The 17,768-nt window shown below is 40.8% G+C and overlaps 1 protein-coding gene across 1 annotated transcript; it reads right to left on the bottom strand.

Annotated features, from left to right (window-relative positions):
* Positions 1-10,586: 10,586 nt before the first annotated feature.
* On the bottom strand, positions 10,587-10,934 carry LOC118651566 (protein transport protein Sec61 subunit beta-like). Its single transcript, XM_036300856.1, has one exon. The coding sequence runs from the start codon at positions 10,931-10,933 to the stop codon at positions 10,643-10,645; it is 291 nt and encodes a 96-aa protein (XP_036156749.1). The 5' UTR covers position 10,934; the 3' UTR covers positions 10,587-10,642.
* Between the last annotated feature and the right edge of the window lie 6,834 nt (positions 10,935-17,768).

Raw genomic sequence — 17,768 nt, 5'->3', positions numbered from 1 at the left:
ATGGAGGCACATGTGGAAAAGGCTGGCAACTGAGGACTCGGTTGTCTTTTTCAATCGGGAGGGAGTCTCAAGCTCCCGACTGTTCTGAACTCCAGTTCCAGGCGAGTCTCTGGGGACCCAGACTCATACGGGGAGAAACTGGACTGTTTGGCATCAGTCGGAACTCAAGGGCGGCTTTCTCTCAGAGGTGCTTGCAGCAACACTGAGACTCGGGGCCTCTTAGGGTAGGACTGAGGAGCAGCCATAGCTGCTTGCTCCACCTTGTTGATTCCCTGAGACCTCGCCCCACACAAGCTGTGTGAAGAGGCTTTTGCATATGAAAGGCCTGGCCATTTGCAATCTGAAAATTACCTAACAAACTGCAGCTGGGTCAGAGAGACCCAGAACATCCAAAAGAAGGCCCAAGGCCCCACAGCAGCTTGCATTGCTTCACAGCTGGGCCTCATCTGGGCACCTCTAAACCCCAAACAAAGAAGAGGAATCTGTAGATCTCTCCATAGCTCCTGCTGGGTAGCCTCAGGCAGAGGCTAAATTAGCACCTCCTTCGAGATCCAAGAGCCAGTGTACCCAGTGGTCAGAGTGGGACCATCCAGATTACAACTCCTCAGATCCATAAGGGACACACTCAGGGAGCAGACTCAGTGAGCACCAAAGCCCCACTGAAGCAAGTCTTGCCCCAGAAGGGTGTCTCTAGCACAGAAGTTCTCCCACTGTAGACACAGCTGATTCTCACAGCCAATTGGCCTAGAGGTCAATTCCTCCCAGTGATACCTACAACAATCAAGGCTTACCTACTACAAGACTGTGCACAAAGCCCACAAAGGGGTGCACCAAGAGTGTCCACTTCAGGTAATTGGGGACGCTGAGCCACTGGGCCCTATAGGACACCTAGCACAGAAAACCACTCTAACAGCAAAGGGAAGCAGCCCAAATGCGTACACAAAGAAACAGGTGACAAATGACAGAAATGGAGGAAAGCAAACTACTGGATATAGAGTTCAAAACCACACTTCTAAGGTTTTTCAAGAATTTTCTAGAAACCGCCAATAAATTTAGTGAGACCCTCAAGAAATCTAGTGAGACCCTTGAGGTTATAAAAAAGGACCAACTAGAAATTAAGCATATACTGACTGAAATAAAGAATATTATACAGAATTCCAACAGCAGACTAGAGGATCATAAGAATCAAGTCAAAGATTTGAAACACAAAGAAGCAAGAAACACCCAACCGGAAAAAGAAAAAGAAAAAAGAATCCAAAAATATGAAGGTAGTGTAAGGAGCCTCTGGGACAACTTCAAGCGTACCAACATCCAAATTATGGGGGTGCCAGAAGAAGAGAGAGAGCAAGATATTGAAATAATGAATTCATGGATTCAGAGAACAGATTGGTGGTTGCCTGAGGTGGGGGATGGGTAAAGTGGTGAAGGCAGTCAAAAGGCACAAACTTCCAGTTATAAAAGAAATAAGTCTTGGGGATGTAATGTACAGCATAATGTCTATGTTTAATGATTCTGTATTGTATATTTGAAAGCTGCTAACGGTAAATCTTTTTTTAAATAATTTTTATTTCTTGAAGGATTACAAAGAGTATTACATATGTCTCCTTCCCCCCCCCCCTTGACATTCCCCTGGCCCCTACCCCCTAGTGTCTTGTGTCCATTGGTTATTCTTATATGCATTCATATGAGTCCTTCGGTTGATTTCTTAACCCCCCCGCCCAAACCCTCCCCAGGCTTCCCACTGTAGTTTTGACAGTCGCTAACAGTAAATCTTAAAAGTTCTTATCACAAGAAAAAAAATTGTAACTATGTGTGGTGATGGATGTAAACTAGACTTATTCTGGTGTTCACTTTGCAATTATACATATATCAAAACATTAGGTTATATACCAGAAATATAATGCTATATGTCTAGTTTATCTCAATAATTTAATTATTTAATTAAATTAATCCATTTATGTTCTACTAAGCTCCTAAAATTTATATATACCTATATATGTAAACTTAAGTATATGAACTTACGGTATATGACAAAGGTGAATAGAAATTAGTAAAATGAGTTATGTTTATATGAATACATATTAGTATATTGATATGAATGTTCTAATTCTATCCATACATTTTTAGCTGATTTTTTCAGCCAATATTTTGTTTTTAATATACATCCACATGGATCCATATAAACAACATTTCACAAATTCCTTTTCAGCTTTGTCATATACCTTAAGTTTCAAATTTCAATTACTGTAGTTTTTATATATAAAAGTTCTACTTAATTTTTTCCAAATATTTTAGTCACTTTTTATTATCTTTTAACATTTTTACATACTTTTAATACCTCTTCTTTCATCACATAAAACATTTATTTTTCATTTATACTTGAAAAATCCAATATCAACCACCTTAGAAGTTAATTTCTGTTGACAGTAATCGTGGCTTATCTCCTCATATGTTAGAGATTTTTTTTTTTTATCCTCACTTGAGGATATTTTTGCCATTGATTTTTTTAGAGAGAGTGGAAGGGACGGGGAGAGACAGAGAGAAAGAAACATCAGTGTGACAGAGACACATCCATTGGTTGCCTCCGGCATGTGCCCCAACTGGGACCTGGGATCAAGCCTACAACAAAAATATGTACCCTTGATTGGAATAAAATCCATGGACCAACGCTCTAAGCACTGAGCAAATCAGCTAGGGCTCATATGTTAGAGATATTTAATTGTGAGCCTGTGTTCCTTGGAACTCAGGCTGTGAGAACTCTTTGCTGTCTGCCCAATTTGAAAGCATGTTTATTTGAAAAAGCTTTTTGCCGGGGCTGACCAGCAGACCCTGAGTGACAGATGAACAGATTACTCTAACACATGTTTCTGTGAAAGAGAGGGCTAAGGCACTACTTGGCTATTGCCACCAAGTAGCCCTGTTCGCCTGCCTCCTTGGCTTTTATTGTCATAACAGCTTGAACTAAAATTAGCCTCTAGGTACAATCAGCAAGGTAAGCATCCTTGAGAAACCACATGCTTCTACAAGGTCAGGTCTAAAAGACTAAACATAGAGATTCTAGTAAAACCCCCCGGGGGATCGGACTTGTTTGGAAAAGTCAAGGTAGGGGCTGCCGCCTTTGGCAAGGTCCCCTTAGAGGCCCCTGACCTTTCGGAGAATCCTCCTTACAGACATTCCAACCAAGTCCCATGCTTCCCCACAGTTTTTAGTTTGCTTTTGTCAAGTACCTGAAGCTTTACCAATCTGGGATTGTTAACTTAATTTTGAACTTTGGTTTCTAACTACAGATATTGTGACCCTCAGCTTCAAACTCAAGTGAGGGTGATTTATATCAGAAATCAAGGGGAAAATTTTTTTCTACTGCCTCTACAAAGCTAATTTTTTCTAATTCACTCACCAAGATATCATTCTTTGGTGTTCCGTACCTTATGTAGGAGATCTCTGATCTAACTTCCCATTTGTTTCAGACCCAGGCCTGATCACCTATCTCCAGGGCATTCACTCTTTAAAACCCAACCTGTTGGCTATTAGGGATTAGGAGCTTCCCCCAAGAACTATGCTGTCTGCAGTGCTACTTATTTCTCTTGAGTAATACTTCCTCTCTATTTCTGTCCCCCTCTACTTCCCTCCCAATTCCTAATCAACTCATCCTCCACATACAGTACTTTCACACACTTAAAGACAAGTTTTTTAAATGTTGTAGCAAGGATCTTCAGGTGTACAATCAGGGATTTACCTGGGCATTTGTTTTACCACTAATGGACATATGAGTTATTTCAATGATTTATATCCATGCAGTCTCCCTTCCTGTGTGAGCCCAGTATTCTCTAATCAGATCCTGGCAGCATAAACACCTTTCCCATCACCCTGCCTCTGCCTCTATGAGCTCCTCATATGCTTTTCTTTCCTCTGGACTGATACTTTTTTCGTTGTTGTTGTTGTTCCAACACAAAAGTTTTCAACTGAGCTGACTAGAGAAAACAAAGACTCAGATTTGAATCTTGTCTTTGCCCTTTCCTCACATGTGATTTAAGGCAAATCATTTAGTATCTCTAAGCTCAGTCTCTTCAACTGTAAAATAGATAAATAATTCCTGCTCCACTTATCATAAATAATTGTGTTGAGGATCAAATGAAGTAATATATGCTAAAAGTTTTATAATTGGTAAATTGTGCCAAAAATGTAAAGCAGTCAAAGAACTTGACCTACAAATTAAGGGTGCTTTCCATCATTTTCTCCTATGGAAATATGTGTTTAATGGAAAAACATTCCTAATATAAATGAAAGCAGCTCTAAGTGTTTTCAGGATGCTAGTATGGGTATTTTCCGACAGTGGTTTTCCTTTTTTTCTTTGCCTCTGTTATCAGTGCATACACATATACATGAGGCCAACATTTCTATTGCCTCCACAAACACTATCACTCTTAATTTCTGATAACTGCTGGTATAGTAATAATGAAAGGGAAGGCCACTTCATAGAATACACAGCACAGGCCAGATCCTATCAACTCCTATGAGCAGATCTTAAAGCTCTGATGAATGCCAGTTTGAAAACATAAAATACTAAAAGTTAGTTTTAACACTTCCCCAAGAGGTGATGCCTTTATTGGAATTTAAACTAGAAGTTGGCTCCAGCCATCTGTTAAATGACAGCAGAACCCCTTCCTCTCCCTTCTCTCCCCCCCCCCCGCCCCCCATGCTTCCCATGGGCCATTGATAATATCGTGGCTATTTCTCTGCCTTACTGGGAAGCTGGATAAGTGGAATTAATAATCAGGGAAAAGAGCAGATATGCAGTGTAAGCCCGAGAAAGTGTGTAGAAGAAGAAAAGGCAGTATTTAACATATGCACAAGTAAGAGAGATCCTCAAATGTTTATGCATTCTGAATATGCTAAGTTGGCAGAAATTCAAGAGTTTTGTGCTTTATGGAATTCCCAATATTTTAGCATTGGTCTGATTCTTGATATTTTATAGAAACACACACATACACATTTTATTTGGAAGATTAGTATGTCCTTATTTTGAAGTCCTGAAAGTTGGTTAATAGCCACTACATACAATTCTCCTGTCCTCCCATATTCCAATTTTCAGTAATATTTGGCTAAATGTAAGTTTCTTTAGAATATTAGACCTGAGCTGAATCCATCCATTAGGCAGGAGCAGAGGTGCAGGACTTGCCAATGAAAGAGTCAGCAGTGGCCCATCTGTGGACCCAGTGGCCCATGAGGAAACCCTGCTGTCAAAAAACAACTGAGATAACAGAGGCAAGAATAAACAATAGGCCTTTAGAATCATGGGGAAGGTAGAGGCAAGAGCAGAAAAATACATATAATTTGGCCAGAAGAACAGGAACAGTGCAGACAGGTGGTGTGGGATGATTCAGTGTATAAATGTGATGCATCACCAGTGTATCTTTGGGCTGACTGACCCAGATCTGACAGATTGCTTGTCCTCCTACTGTGAACTTGCTTCAATTTTCACCCGAATGAGTAAATATTCATAGACTGATTTGTTCATTGTTGAATGTAATACCTTTTAAAAATATAGGCTTAGCAAAATCTATATGTCCTAATTTCAAAGAGTAAAACCAAGCCTGAACATACAGGATAGTCATCAAGTCTACTAGTATATTCTAAATGCCTTAATAGAGTATTTGAGCATCAGCACAATCTATATTTCCTATCTCCCAGTCATTCTCTTGCACTTCTCCACTTTCCAAAATTTGTTCCATTGTTTCTCCCTGATTAAACTATATTCAGGCACCTCCCAACCTTTTCTCTTAACTTAATCCTTTTGTGGAAATCTAGCATAAAGCAAAATTATATGCAGAAACTGAGTTATCAAGTCTAAAATCCTGTGTGAGCCCAGTATTTTAGAATCAGAAGTCTTGGAAATTAATTGTAAAAAAAAAAAAATGATAAAGTTGTAAGTCTCCTAAGAAGAAATCAGGTAAAAAACATCTCCATAATTTTAGTCAACTTCTTGATTGCTTTTAGAGAAGTTGCTGATTTAAAGTTATTTACATATAATCTTGTTTAAACTACATTCTCACCAGAGGACAAAGTCATGAGGAAATGGCAAATGGTGCCTGAATATAGACAATCAGGGAGGAAAAAAAAAAAAGTAAAACAACTTTTGAATTGGTGAGAAGTAGGAGAGAATGACGAGGAGAAAAGAAATGCAGCTTGTGGTGATGCTTGAATACTGGGTGAAGGCATTTAGAATGAGCCTGAGAGCTTGTGGCTTTCAGTCTCTGTTCAGGAACTGGGCTGCTGTGGGCATGTCTCAGAAACCACTTTGAGGGAAGAGGATGAGAGGAATTCACTGTGTTTATCAGGGTGGTTTTATTCTTATCTACTTATATATGGGGGTTACTGAAACATGCAGTTAATTTAGAGATAGAGATGAAAAAATCTTAACTCCTCCTCTCTCCCAACTGTATTTAAATGGATCCAAACACAAACCAGAAAAGCACATTCAGAAGACGTATCCCTCAATTTATTCCAAGTAAGCATCAAAATATATTTTGATTTACTACTTGATTTGGTTTTACATAAGAAACTATTTTATCATTTTATTTTTAATTTTAAATTAAATTTGACATATAACATCATACTAGTTTTAGATATATAACCCCATGATTAGACATGTATATAATTTATGAAGTGAGCACCCCAATTAATCTAGTATGCATCTAACACCATACACGGTTATTACATTACTAGAGGCTCAGTGCATGAAAATTCATGCACTGGAGGGGGGTCCCTCAGCCCAGCCTGCTCCTCTCACAGTACGGGAGCTCTCAGGGGTGGGAGGCGACCTAGCAATCAGGGGAAGGTGATGCCCCCATCACACCTCTGCTGCTGCCACTGTCGGCAGCGCAAGCCTCAGCCAGCCCTGGTTACCTGAGCCTCAGGTGGCCCTGGCCAGCTGGGCAGCCACCATCTGAGGCTTGCCCTGGGCAGCTGGGGGACTCTGGAGGCAAGGCTGCCCCGGCGGGGCTGAGAGGACTGGACGCCACCATCTTGTGGCTGTGGGCGCTGCCATCTTTGAGGGCAGGGCAGTCAATTAACATGTCCCCTCCTTATTGGCTGTGGGCGCCACCATCTTTGCAACGGTGTGAGGGTCAATTAACATATTCCCTCTTTATTAGATAGAATAGTTGACTTTATTTTCTATGCTGTAATTTACATTCTCATGACTATTCTATAATGACCAGTTTGTATTTCTTAAATCCTTCAACTTTTTCACCCATCCCCGAGCTTCCTTACCTCTGCCAACCACCAGTCTGTTCTCTGTATCTGTGAGTTTTTTGCTGTTCTATTGTTTGTTTATTTTGTTTTTAGTGTTTTGTTTTTTTAGATTTCACATGTAAGTTTAGTCACTTGGCATTTTTCTTTCTCTGTGACTTATATAACTTAGCATAAAACCCTCTAGGCCTATCCATGTTGTTGCAGATGGCAAGATTTCATTCTTTTTATGGCTGAATTGTATTCTATTGTATATATGCACCACTTTTTCTTTATCCATTCATCTACTGATGGACACTTAAGTGGTTGCTTCCATATCATGGTGATTGGAAATAACACTGCAATAAAATATGGATGGTTGTCTTTTCAATTTAATGATTAGGATTTTTGCAGATAAATACCTAGAAGTGGAGTTGCTGGGTCTTTTCTATTTGTTTCTTGTTATAGCCTTTGATTTAAAGTATATTTTGTCTGGTATAAGTATTGTTACCCTAGTTATTTGTTTTTTTGTTTCCATTTTTATTAAATATCTTTTTCTATCCCTTCATTTTCAGTGTTTATGTGTCTTTTGATCTAAAGTGAGCCTCTTATAAATAACATATGTAAGGGTCTTACTTTGTTATCCATTCAGTAATCATATGTCTTTTTTATTGGAGCATTTAATCCATTTGTGTTTAAAGTAATTGTTGATAGATTTGTAGTTATTGCCATTTTTACATATATATTCTATTGACTTCAGAGAGAGAAAGGGAGAGGGAGAGAAAGATAGAAACATCAATGATGAGAATCATCAATGGGCTGTCTCCTGCATGCCCCCTACTAGGGATCGAGCCTGCAACCAGGGCATGAGCCCTGACTGAGAATCCAACTGTGGCCTCCTGGTTAATGGATCAATGCTCAACTACTGAGCCACACCAGTCAAGCAGTAGTTATTGCCATTTTATTATTCATACTTTTTTATCTTTTTTATTTCTTCTTAAAGAAGACCCTTCAACATTTCTTATAATCCTGATTTGGTGGTAATAAACTCCTTTAGCTTTTTCTTGTCTGTGAAGTTCTTCATTATCTGTTTTTGTATTCTAAATGATAGCATTGCTGGCTAGAGTAATCTTGGTTGTAGGCCCTTGCTTTTTTTAATGACTTCATTGGGGTGACACTGGTTAACAAAATTATACAGGTTCAGGTGCATAATTCTACAACACATCATCTGTACACTTATTGTGTATTCACCACCCCAAGTTGAGTCTCTGTTCATCACCATTTATCCCCCCCTCTACCCTTCTCCACCTCTCCCTATCTTCTCCCTCCAGCAATCACCACACTATTGTCCATGTCCGTGACTTTTCCCCCTCTTTTTTTTCCTACTCTATCTCGTCACCACCCATCCCAACCTCTCCCTTCCCTGACAGCTGTCAACCTGATGTTTATCTATGAGTCTGTCTCTATATTGCTTGTTAGTTCATTTTTTTCATTAAAGTCCACATATGAGTGAAATCATATGGTACTTTTATTTCTCTGAGTGGCTTAATTTACTTAGCATAATACTCTCCAGGTCCATCTAAGCTGTCACAAAGGATAAGATTTCCTTCTTTTCTATATAGGCCTTTGTTTTTGAATTACATTGAATATTTCATTCCAAACCCTCTGGCCTGCAAAGTTTCTATTGAGAAATCAGCTGACATTCAAAAGTCAGCTCCCTTTTCTCTTGCTGCTCTTAAGATTCTCTCTTTGTGTTTAATCTTTTGAATCTTAATTATGATATGTCTTAGTGTGGGCCTCTTTGGATTTATCTTGTTTGGAACTCCTTGTGCTTCCTGGATTTGTATCTCTATTTCCTTCACCACGTTAGGGAAGTTTTCCATCATTATTTTTTCAAATAGGTTTTCACTTTCTTATTCTCTCTCTTCTCCTTCCAACACCCTTCTGATGTAAATGTTGGTACACTTGAAGTTATCCCAAAGGCTCCTTATCTATCCTCATATTTTGGATTCTTTTCCTTTGTGATGTTCTGATTGGTTGTTTTCTGCTTCTTTTTCTTCCAAATTACTGATTTGATCCTCTGATTTTTAACTCAACTGTTGATTCTCTGTAGTGTATTCTTCATTTTTTTACGATTTCTGTGTCCTTTTTATGATGTTGAAATTCTCATTTTCTTGAGCATTTTTATAACCATTGTTTTGAACTCTGCATCTGGTAGTTTGCTTACCTCTATTTCATTTAGTTCTTTTTCTAGAACTGTATACTTTTTTTCATTTGGGATCTATTTCTTTGTCTCCTCATTTTGGCTGCTTCCCTGTGTTTGTTTCTATTTATTAGGTGAAGCTGCTACATCTCCCAGTCTTGGTAGAGTAGCTTTATGTATTAGGTCTCTTTGAGGGCCCAGTGGCACAACCTCCCAAGTCACTTCAGCCAGGAGCTCTAGGTGAGCTCCCCATGTGGGCTGTATGTACCCTCCCTCTTGTTGTAGTTGAACCTTGATTGCTGCTGGCACATTATTGGGGGACTGACCCCAAGGCTGATCAGCTGTGAAAACTATCTGTAACTACAGTGGAGGAGCTGCTATGCAGGAACTGACCCAAAGGAGGAGGACTCACTTCAGTGGACCTTTGGTGTCTGCTGCGTGGGCCCCTTGAGTGTGTCATTCATGGAGGTGGTTGGGTTGGATCTGAAGATGTCTTCTAATTGTAATGGGCTTGGAGATGCCCAGGAGAGGCCAAGCTGTGAACCAAGGCTGGCTGCTGCTAGTGCCAGGCCTAGGGCCACTTAGCAAGAAGTATGGGGTATGCAGAGACCAGATGCCGCTTGTTTGAAAGATTTTAGTAAAGTTGGAAACATGAGAAAAAAGATGCCATTTGTACAGAAAAGCCGATGGGAACAGGTAGGGTGGCCCCAAAAGATGGGAGAGGCAGGGCTCTGGTAATTGCCAGAACAGGGCAAACAGAGTTAGTAAGATTGATGGAATCTCTATATGGCACCAGCTCAGGGTGGGGGGGAAAGCTCATAAAGAAAACAATGGCTTCTGATAGCACTTCCGTCTCAGAGAAAATTGCTCCTTCAGCTCTCATTCTGAAGCCAGGCAATGCATTTCCTCCCAATGTGTCTTTGGTGCCTTTCGGGCTTCTGTCTCAGTACTGGAACTCAGAGTGAATGGATACGAGAAAGTTCCTGCATGGCCTCCCCTTTTATTATTTTATTTTTTTAAATGAATTGAAAAGTTTATTAGCCATAGGAAAAAAATTGATCCTTAAAAACAATTCTCGTTAAGTTCCCTGTAAAACAGTAAGCTTACAGAAAATTTCTTTCTCATGAACAGAAAATCACTATGCTTTTGGTCCAAGATATATTGATTTTTTTTTCTCCTTCTTCAGATGATAGATGGATGTAGCCAAATCTATGAACGAGTGTACTTGCCCCAAATGTGCAACATAAATACAGAAGCGATGAACAGAAGACTCATAACCAATACTTTAACAGGGCCAACTTTGAGGCCAGGTGAGTCTTCGCGTAGAACCGCCACATCCCCCGCAGTGCCTGCTGAGGTTGTGTGGCCTGCGCTCCTTGTTCCACAGCTGGCAGTTTTCCTCTGCCGGACCGTGCTACTTGCCTCCCGGGCAGCCACCGCTTTACTGGGGGAGCGTCCTAAGGAGCCCACGTTGGTGCCACTGGGGGTCGGGCCAAGCATTCTGGAAACTGGAGGTGGCAGGGACCCGAAGCAGAAGGCAGGGAAGCGGCGGAGCCCTCACTGGACCGGCAGCTGGAGAAACTGGATGGACTGCCCTTTTAAATTTTTTATTGTTTAAAGTATTATACATAGTATTACATATGTCTCTTTTTCCCCCATTGACCTCTCCCCAGCCACCCCCACTGCCCAGCACAAACATTTATGTCCATTTGTTATGCTTACATGCACGCATACATGTCCTTTAGTTGATCTCTTATCCCCTCTCTCTGCTTTCCCTTTGAAGTTTGACGATCTGTTTGATGCTTCTCTGTCTCTGGGTCAATTTTTGTTCATCAGTTTATGCTGTTCATTATATTCCACAAATGAGTGAGGTCATGTGATATTTATCTTTCTCCAACTGGCTTATTTCACTTAGCATAAGGCTCTCCAGGTCCATCCTGTAAATGGTAAGAATTCCTTCTTTTTTACAGCAGTGTAGTATTCCATTTTGTAGATGTACCACTGTTTTTTAATCCGCTCATATGCTGATGGGCACTTAGGCTGTTTCCAAATCTTAGCTATTGCAAATTGTGCTGCTATGAATATAGGGGTGCATATATTTTTTCTGTTTGGTGTTTCTGATTTCTTGGGATATATTCCTAGAAGAGGTATTACTGGCTCAAATGGAAATTCCATTTTTAATTTTTTGAGGATACTCCATACTGTTTTCCACAGTGGCTGCACCAGTAGTCATTCCCACCAGCAGTGCACCAGGGTTCCTTTTTCTCCGCATCCTCGCCAGTGCATGTCTTTGATTGATTTGTTGATGATAGCCATTCTGACAGGTGTGAGATGATACCTCATTGTTGTTTTGATTTCCGTCTCTCAGATGATTAGTGACTCTGAGCATGTTTTCATATGTCTCTTGGCATTCTGTATGTCCTCTTTTGAAAAGTGTCTATTGAGGTACTTAGCCCTTTTTTCATTGGATTGCTTATCTTCCTTTTGTTAAGTTGTAGGAGTTCCCTTTAAAGTTTGGAGATTAAACCCTCATCCGATATAACATTGGCAAATATGTTCTCCCATACAGTGGGCTTTCTTGTTGTTTTGGTAATGGTTTCTTCTGCTGTGCAGAAGCTTTTTATTTTGATGTAGTTCCATTTGTTTATATTCTCCTTAGTTTGATTATCTTAGGAGGTGTATTGGTAAAGATATTGCTACAACAGATGTATGATATTTTGCTGCCTGTGGATTCTTCTAAGATTTTTATGGATTCCCACCTTACACTTAAGCCCTTTATCCATGTTGAATTTATTTTTGTGTATGGTGTAAGTTGGTGGTCTAGTTTCATTTTCTTTTTTGCATGTATCTGTCCAATTTCCCCAACACCATTTATTACACTTTCTTGACTCCATTGTATGCTCTTGCTTCCTTTGTGAAATATTGTTTGAGCATAATGGCTTGGGTCAATTTCTGGGTTCTCTTTTCTGTTCCATTGGTCTATATGTCTGTTCTTGTGCCAGTACCAGGCAGTTTTGAGAACAGCGGCTTTGTAATATAGCTTGTTGTCTGGTATTGTGATCCCTCCAACTTTGTTCTTTTTCTTCAAGATTGCTGTGGCCATTCCATATGAATTTTTTGAGAGTTTGTTCTAGGTCTTTGAAATATGCTGTTGGCATTTTTTTAAATTAAATCTTTGTTGTTCATATTGTTACAGTTGTTCCTCTTTTCCCCCCATAGCTCCCCTCCAGCCGGTTCCCACCCAACCCTCAGCCCTTACTCCCCCGCCCCCACTGTCCTCATCCATAGGTGTACAATTTTTGTCCAGTCTCTTCCCGCACCCCCATACCCCTTTCTCCCCTGAGAATAGTCAGAACACTCCCTTTCTATGCCCCTGATTCTATTATATTCACCAGTTTATTCTCTTCATCAGATTATTTATTCACTTGATTTTTAGATTCACTTGTTGATAGATGTGTATTTGTTGTTCACAATTTGTATCTTTACCTTTTTCTTCTTCCTCCTCTTCTTAAAGGATACCTTTCAGCATTTCATATAATACTGGTTTGGTGGTGATGAACTGCTTTAGCTTTTTCTTATCTGTGAAGCTCTTTATCTGACCTTCAATTCTGAATGATAGCTTTGCTGGGTAAAGTAATCTAGGTTGTAGGTTCTTGCTATTCATCACGTTGAATATTTCTTGCCACTTCCTTCTGGCCTTAATAGTTTCTGTTGAGAAATCAGCTGACAGTCGTATGGGTACTCCCTTGTAGCTAACTGACTCTTTCTCTTGCTGCTTTTAAGATTCTCTCTTTGTCTTTTGCTCTTGGCATTTTAATGATGATGTGTCTTGGTGTGGTCCTCTTTGGATTCCTTTTGTTTGGGGTTCTCTGCGCTTCCTGGACTTGTAAGTCTATTTCTTTCACCAGGTAGGAGAAGTTTTCTGTCATTATTTCTTCAAATAAGTTTTCAATATCTTGCTTTCTCTCTTCTTCTGGCGCCCCCATAATTCGGATGTTGGTACGCTTGAAGCTGTCCCAGAGGCTCCTTACACTATCTTCATATTTTTGGATTCTTTTTTCTTTTTGTTTTTCCGGTTGGGTGTTTTTTGCTTCTTTGTATTTCAAATCTTTGACTTGATACTTGAGATCCTCTAGTCTGCTGTTGGAACTCTGTATAACATTCTTTATGTCAGTCAGTGTATGCTTAATTTCTAGTTGGTCCTTTTTCATATCCTCGAGGGTCTTACTAGATTTCTTGAGGGTCTCACTAAGTTTATTGGCGGTTTCTAGAAAATTCTTGAAAAACCTTAGAAGTGTGGTTTTGAACTCTATATCCAGTAGTTTGCTTTCCTCCATTTCTGTCATTTGTGACCTGTTTCTTTGTCTCCACATTTTTTATGCTTCCCTGTGTTGATAGAGTGGCTTTCTGTGCTAGGTATCCTATAGGGCCCAGTGGCTCAGCCTCCACAATTACTTGAGGTGGACACTCTTGGTTTACCCCTTTGTGGGCTTTGTGCACAGTCTTGTTGTAGTTAAGCCTTGATTGTTGTAGGTATCACTGGGAGGAATTGACCTCTAGGCCAATTGGCTGTGAGAATCAGCTGTGTCTACAGTGGGAGAACTTCTGTGCTGGAGACACCCTTCTGGGGCAAGACTTGCTTCAGTGGGGCTTTGGTGCTCACTGAGTCTGCCCCCTGAGTGTGTGCCTTATGAATCTGAGGAGTTGAAATCTGGATGGTCCCACTCTGACCACTGGGTACACTGGCTCTTGGATCTCTAAGGAGGTGCAAATTTAGCCTCTGCCTGAGGCTACCCAGCAGGAGCTATGGAGAGATCTGCGGATTCCTCTTCTTTGTTTGGGATTTGTAGGTGCCCAGATGAGGCCCAGCTGTGAAGCAATGCAAGCTGCTGTGGGGCCTTGGGCCTTCTTTTGGATGTTCTGGGTCTCTCTGACCCAGCTGCAGTTTGTTAGGTAATTTTCAGATTGCAAATGGCCAGGCCTTTCATATGCAAAAGCCTCTGCTCACAGCTTGGGTGTGGCAGGGTCTCAGGAAATCAACAGGGTGGAGCAAAGAGCTATGGCTGATCCTCAGTCCTGCCCTAAGAGACCAGGGGTTTCAGTGTTCTTCGGTGTTTGCTGCCAGCACCCTTGAGAGAAAGCCGCCCTCGAGTTCCGACTGATGCTACTCGCTCTAAAAATCAATGGAAAAATATCCTCGGGTGAGAGTTAACAAAAAAATTAGATTAGAAGTCTTACAAAAGTTGGGGCCAGGCATGTCTGTGTCTTGTATATGTGAGAAATAGTGCATAAAAAAGCAAACTGTATCAGAAATTTAAATAAAACAAAGACAAAATTAAAAAATGATTTTGAAATAATATGTGATGTAATTGAAACACCAATCCCAGAAAGCATGAAATCAGCACTTGGAACTGCAGTTGAAGAAGCACTGCTGAAGTGCTATGCACAACAACGTTCTTCTGGGGTTTCAGTTTGGGCAGTTGAATTGAAATCTGCAGCAATTAAATCATATGAACACACCATTCAAAGCAAGTGATTGGTGACTGCAGCTTTCAAAAAAGGCACAGCATTATGAACAAATTTATTTGGGGCAAAGCTTTGAGTGCTCAACAGAAGATATTGAACCATTTAGCCAAAAATTAATAGAATGTATAAATTAAAAAACGCTATAATATTCTCAGGTTTACAATGCTGACTCAACTGGTTTATTCTTATGTTCTGTACCTGAAAACACACAGCCTCCAAATATGAAAAAAATGACTCCTGGAAGAAAAGTCAGCAAGGACAGGATCTCAGGACTGCTTAGTGCCAATGCCAGTAGATAGCATAAACTGACACTTGTAATTGTTGGCAAATTTTATAAACCTAGTTTTTTAAAAAATATAATGAATCATCGGTCCATTTTGTATTATGACTCTAAAAAGACATGGTGCAACTCACCCATTTTGCAAGACTGGTTTTTAAAGAATTTGTACCTGAAGTCAGGAAATTTCAAGGCCAAGACCTTGGAATACTACCAAAAGATGTGAAATGTTTGTTGCTTTAAATAATGTTCCTGCTCATCTATTAAAAAGTATTTTATGTTCAAAAGATGGAAAATTTATATGTATGTATTTTTCCAAAAGATACAACATCAGTTATCCAGCCCATGCAATAGGGGTAGTTCTGGCAACCAAATGAATATACCACAAAAAGTTTTTAGAGGAAGTAATGGTGTATTGCAGGATGAAGATAATGAATAAGAAACAAGAAGAGAGTGTACCTTATAAAAGTTAAAGAGTTACAGTTTAATGTTGGCAATTTTTAATTTTGCTGCAGCATGGAAAAGTGCAGTCTTGGCCAACATTACTCAGTGGTTAGAGCATTGCCCCAAAGGGTCAAGGGTTCTATTCAAGGTCAGGGCACCTACCTGGATTTCAAGTTCTATCCCCACCCTGGTCTGGGTAAATACAGAAGACAACCAATGGATGTGACTCTCTCACATTGATGTTTCTCTCTCTCCTCTGTCTCTCCTCCCTTCTTTCCACTCCCTCTAAAAAGCAATGGAAAAAATATCCTCAGTGAGGACTAAGAACAACAAAAACAAAAAAGTGAAAGTGCAAACATTAGAAAACGGTTGCAAGAATTTGCTTGACAACAATGATGAAGACTTTGATTTAGAAGGACTAGAGGCACTGATTACTGTAGGACAGTACAGAATATTGGTGTAGAAGAAGTAGCTGAGGAAGATGTTTTTCTTTGGTTTAAAGAAGATGGTGATCCTGAGTATCATGTCATGACTTAAAGTGAAAAAGTAGATGAGGCTATGAATTTGAAGATGAGGATGGGAGTGAAGATGAGGAGGAAGAAGAAACAACATGCCCCAAACACAAAGTTATCAGCGCTTGGATCCCATCTCCACAATCTAATAACATTTATTGACAATTCACCAGATAATGAAATTCAGCTTCATTAAACCCATTTTTAATTTTAGGGAGTTAATTATTTGAAAAAACAGCAGAGTTCAAAATTTCAAACAAAACTTGATAGTTTTTTCAAATCAGGATTAGCTAAAGCAAGAGCCCTGACATCCAACATTAAGTTTCAAAGCTTCAAGCAATCCACAGTTTGTGGCTGCCTCTAAAGAACTTGGCTGTGCGTGGGGTGGTGCCAAGCTGTGCTTCAGGGCTAACTTGTTAGCTGCAGGGGCCCAGGGATGGGTCACCAAAAGTCCCAAGGCAGTTCGGGCTCTGCCTCCACTGGACTCTGCCGGCCAGGCAGCTGTCAGACTTAGTCACTGAAAAGCTGTTTCTGAAATAGCTTTTGGTGGAATCAGAGGATGAGATCTCTGAGTCTCACATGAATGGGAGGCACCATTCAGATTTTAGGGGAGATGTTGGATGTGTTCCCCTGTCCCAGAGCCACTTGTCTGAGTCTGTCATGGAATATTTTCCTGATCTCTGTTGGGTGAAGCCCCTTGTATGCAGTCCAGTGGGGTCTTCCGGAAGCCTGAAGTTTCTATCAGCTCTCCCATGAGAGGGAGCATCAGTCAGCTTCCCAGGAGAGTGGGGGCAGTGGCCCCATCTCAAAGCCAGTCATTGATGCCCCCTAAGATTGTTCAAACTTGTAGGCTTGACCTCTGCTGCAGTGTCCTCAGTACGGTGGGACAAGTGGGATTCCTGAGGGTGGGGCAAGTTGTATCCCCCAGAGTGGGTATTTGCCTTTCTCAGGCTGTTGCTGCTGGGAGGGGCTTGCACAACTCAGGAAAAATGGCTGCTGAGGTATGGGGAGAGGATGACTCCCAGCCACCACTTTTCCATGTCTCCTCCCAATGTTTCCCACCCCAGCTTCTCCTCAGGTAACTCCAGTGTGTACAGCCTTCTCTCCACCAAAGCCTCAGGTGAGTGACTGCAAATGAAAATCCTGTTCTCTGTATTGTGTGTATATGTGTATATGTGTGTGTGCACGTATGCATGTATGGGCATGTTTTTCTTTTTTTTTTTTTTAAGTGGCTTTATCTCTGACTGGCTCAAACTCTCCCTGGTGGCTAGAAGACTGCCACCTTTCATGACTGGATGCTACTTGGGCTGTCGTTCTGGGCTCTGATGCTCTGGGCTGGGGAGCCCACCTGGGGTCCATACCTCACTCCTCTCAGGGACCCTTCTCTGCCCCCTGCAGCTGAGATTTCCCTCCTCACCCTTGGCCTGGCCTGCCACCAATGGGAGCTGAGCCAACCTCTCATGTGACCCTGCCTTTCCTGCTGGAGGCAGTTAGACAGACATAAGCAGAGCAAGGACAATGAGCAAGGTACAGAAGATCACCAGAATAGAAAGCCCCAGATGCCTAATAATGGAAA

Source organism: Myotis myotis, unplaced genomic scaffold, assembly GCF_014108235.1.
Source record: "Myotis myotis isolate mMyoMyo1 unplaced genomic scaffold, mMyoMyo1.p scaffold_m19_p_3, whole genome shotgun sequence".
Lineage (NCBI taxonomy): Eukaryota > Metazoa > Chordata > Mammalia > Chiroptera > Vespertilionidae > Myotis > Myotis myotis.
Note: the sequence above shows the minus strand (reverse complement) of the source record. Positions and strands in the feature narration are given on the sequence as shown.

Excerpts from the sequence above, each read along its gene's own strand:
- LOC118651566 (XM_036300856.1), bottom strand. The coding sequence starts at position 10,933 with ATGCTTGGCCCGACCCCCAGTGGCACCAACGTGGGCTCCTTAGGACGC.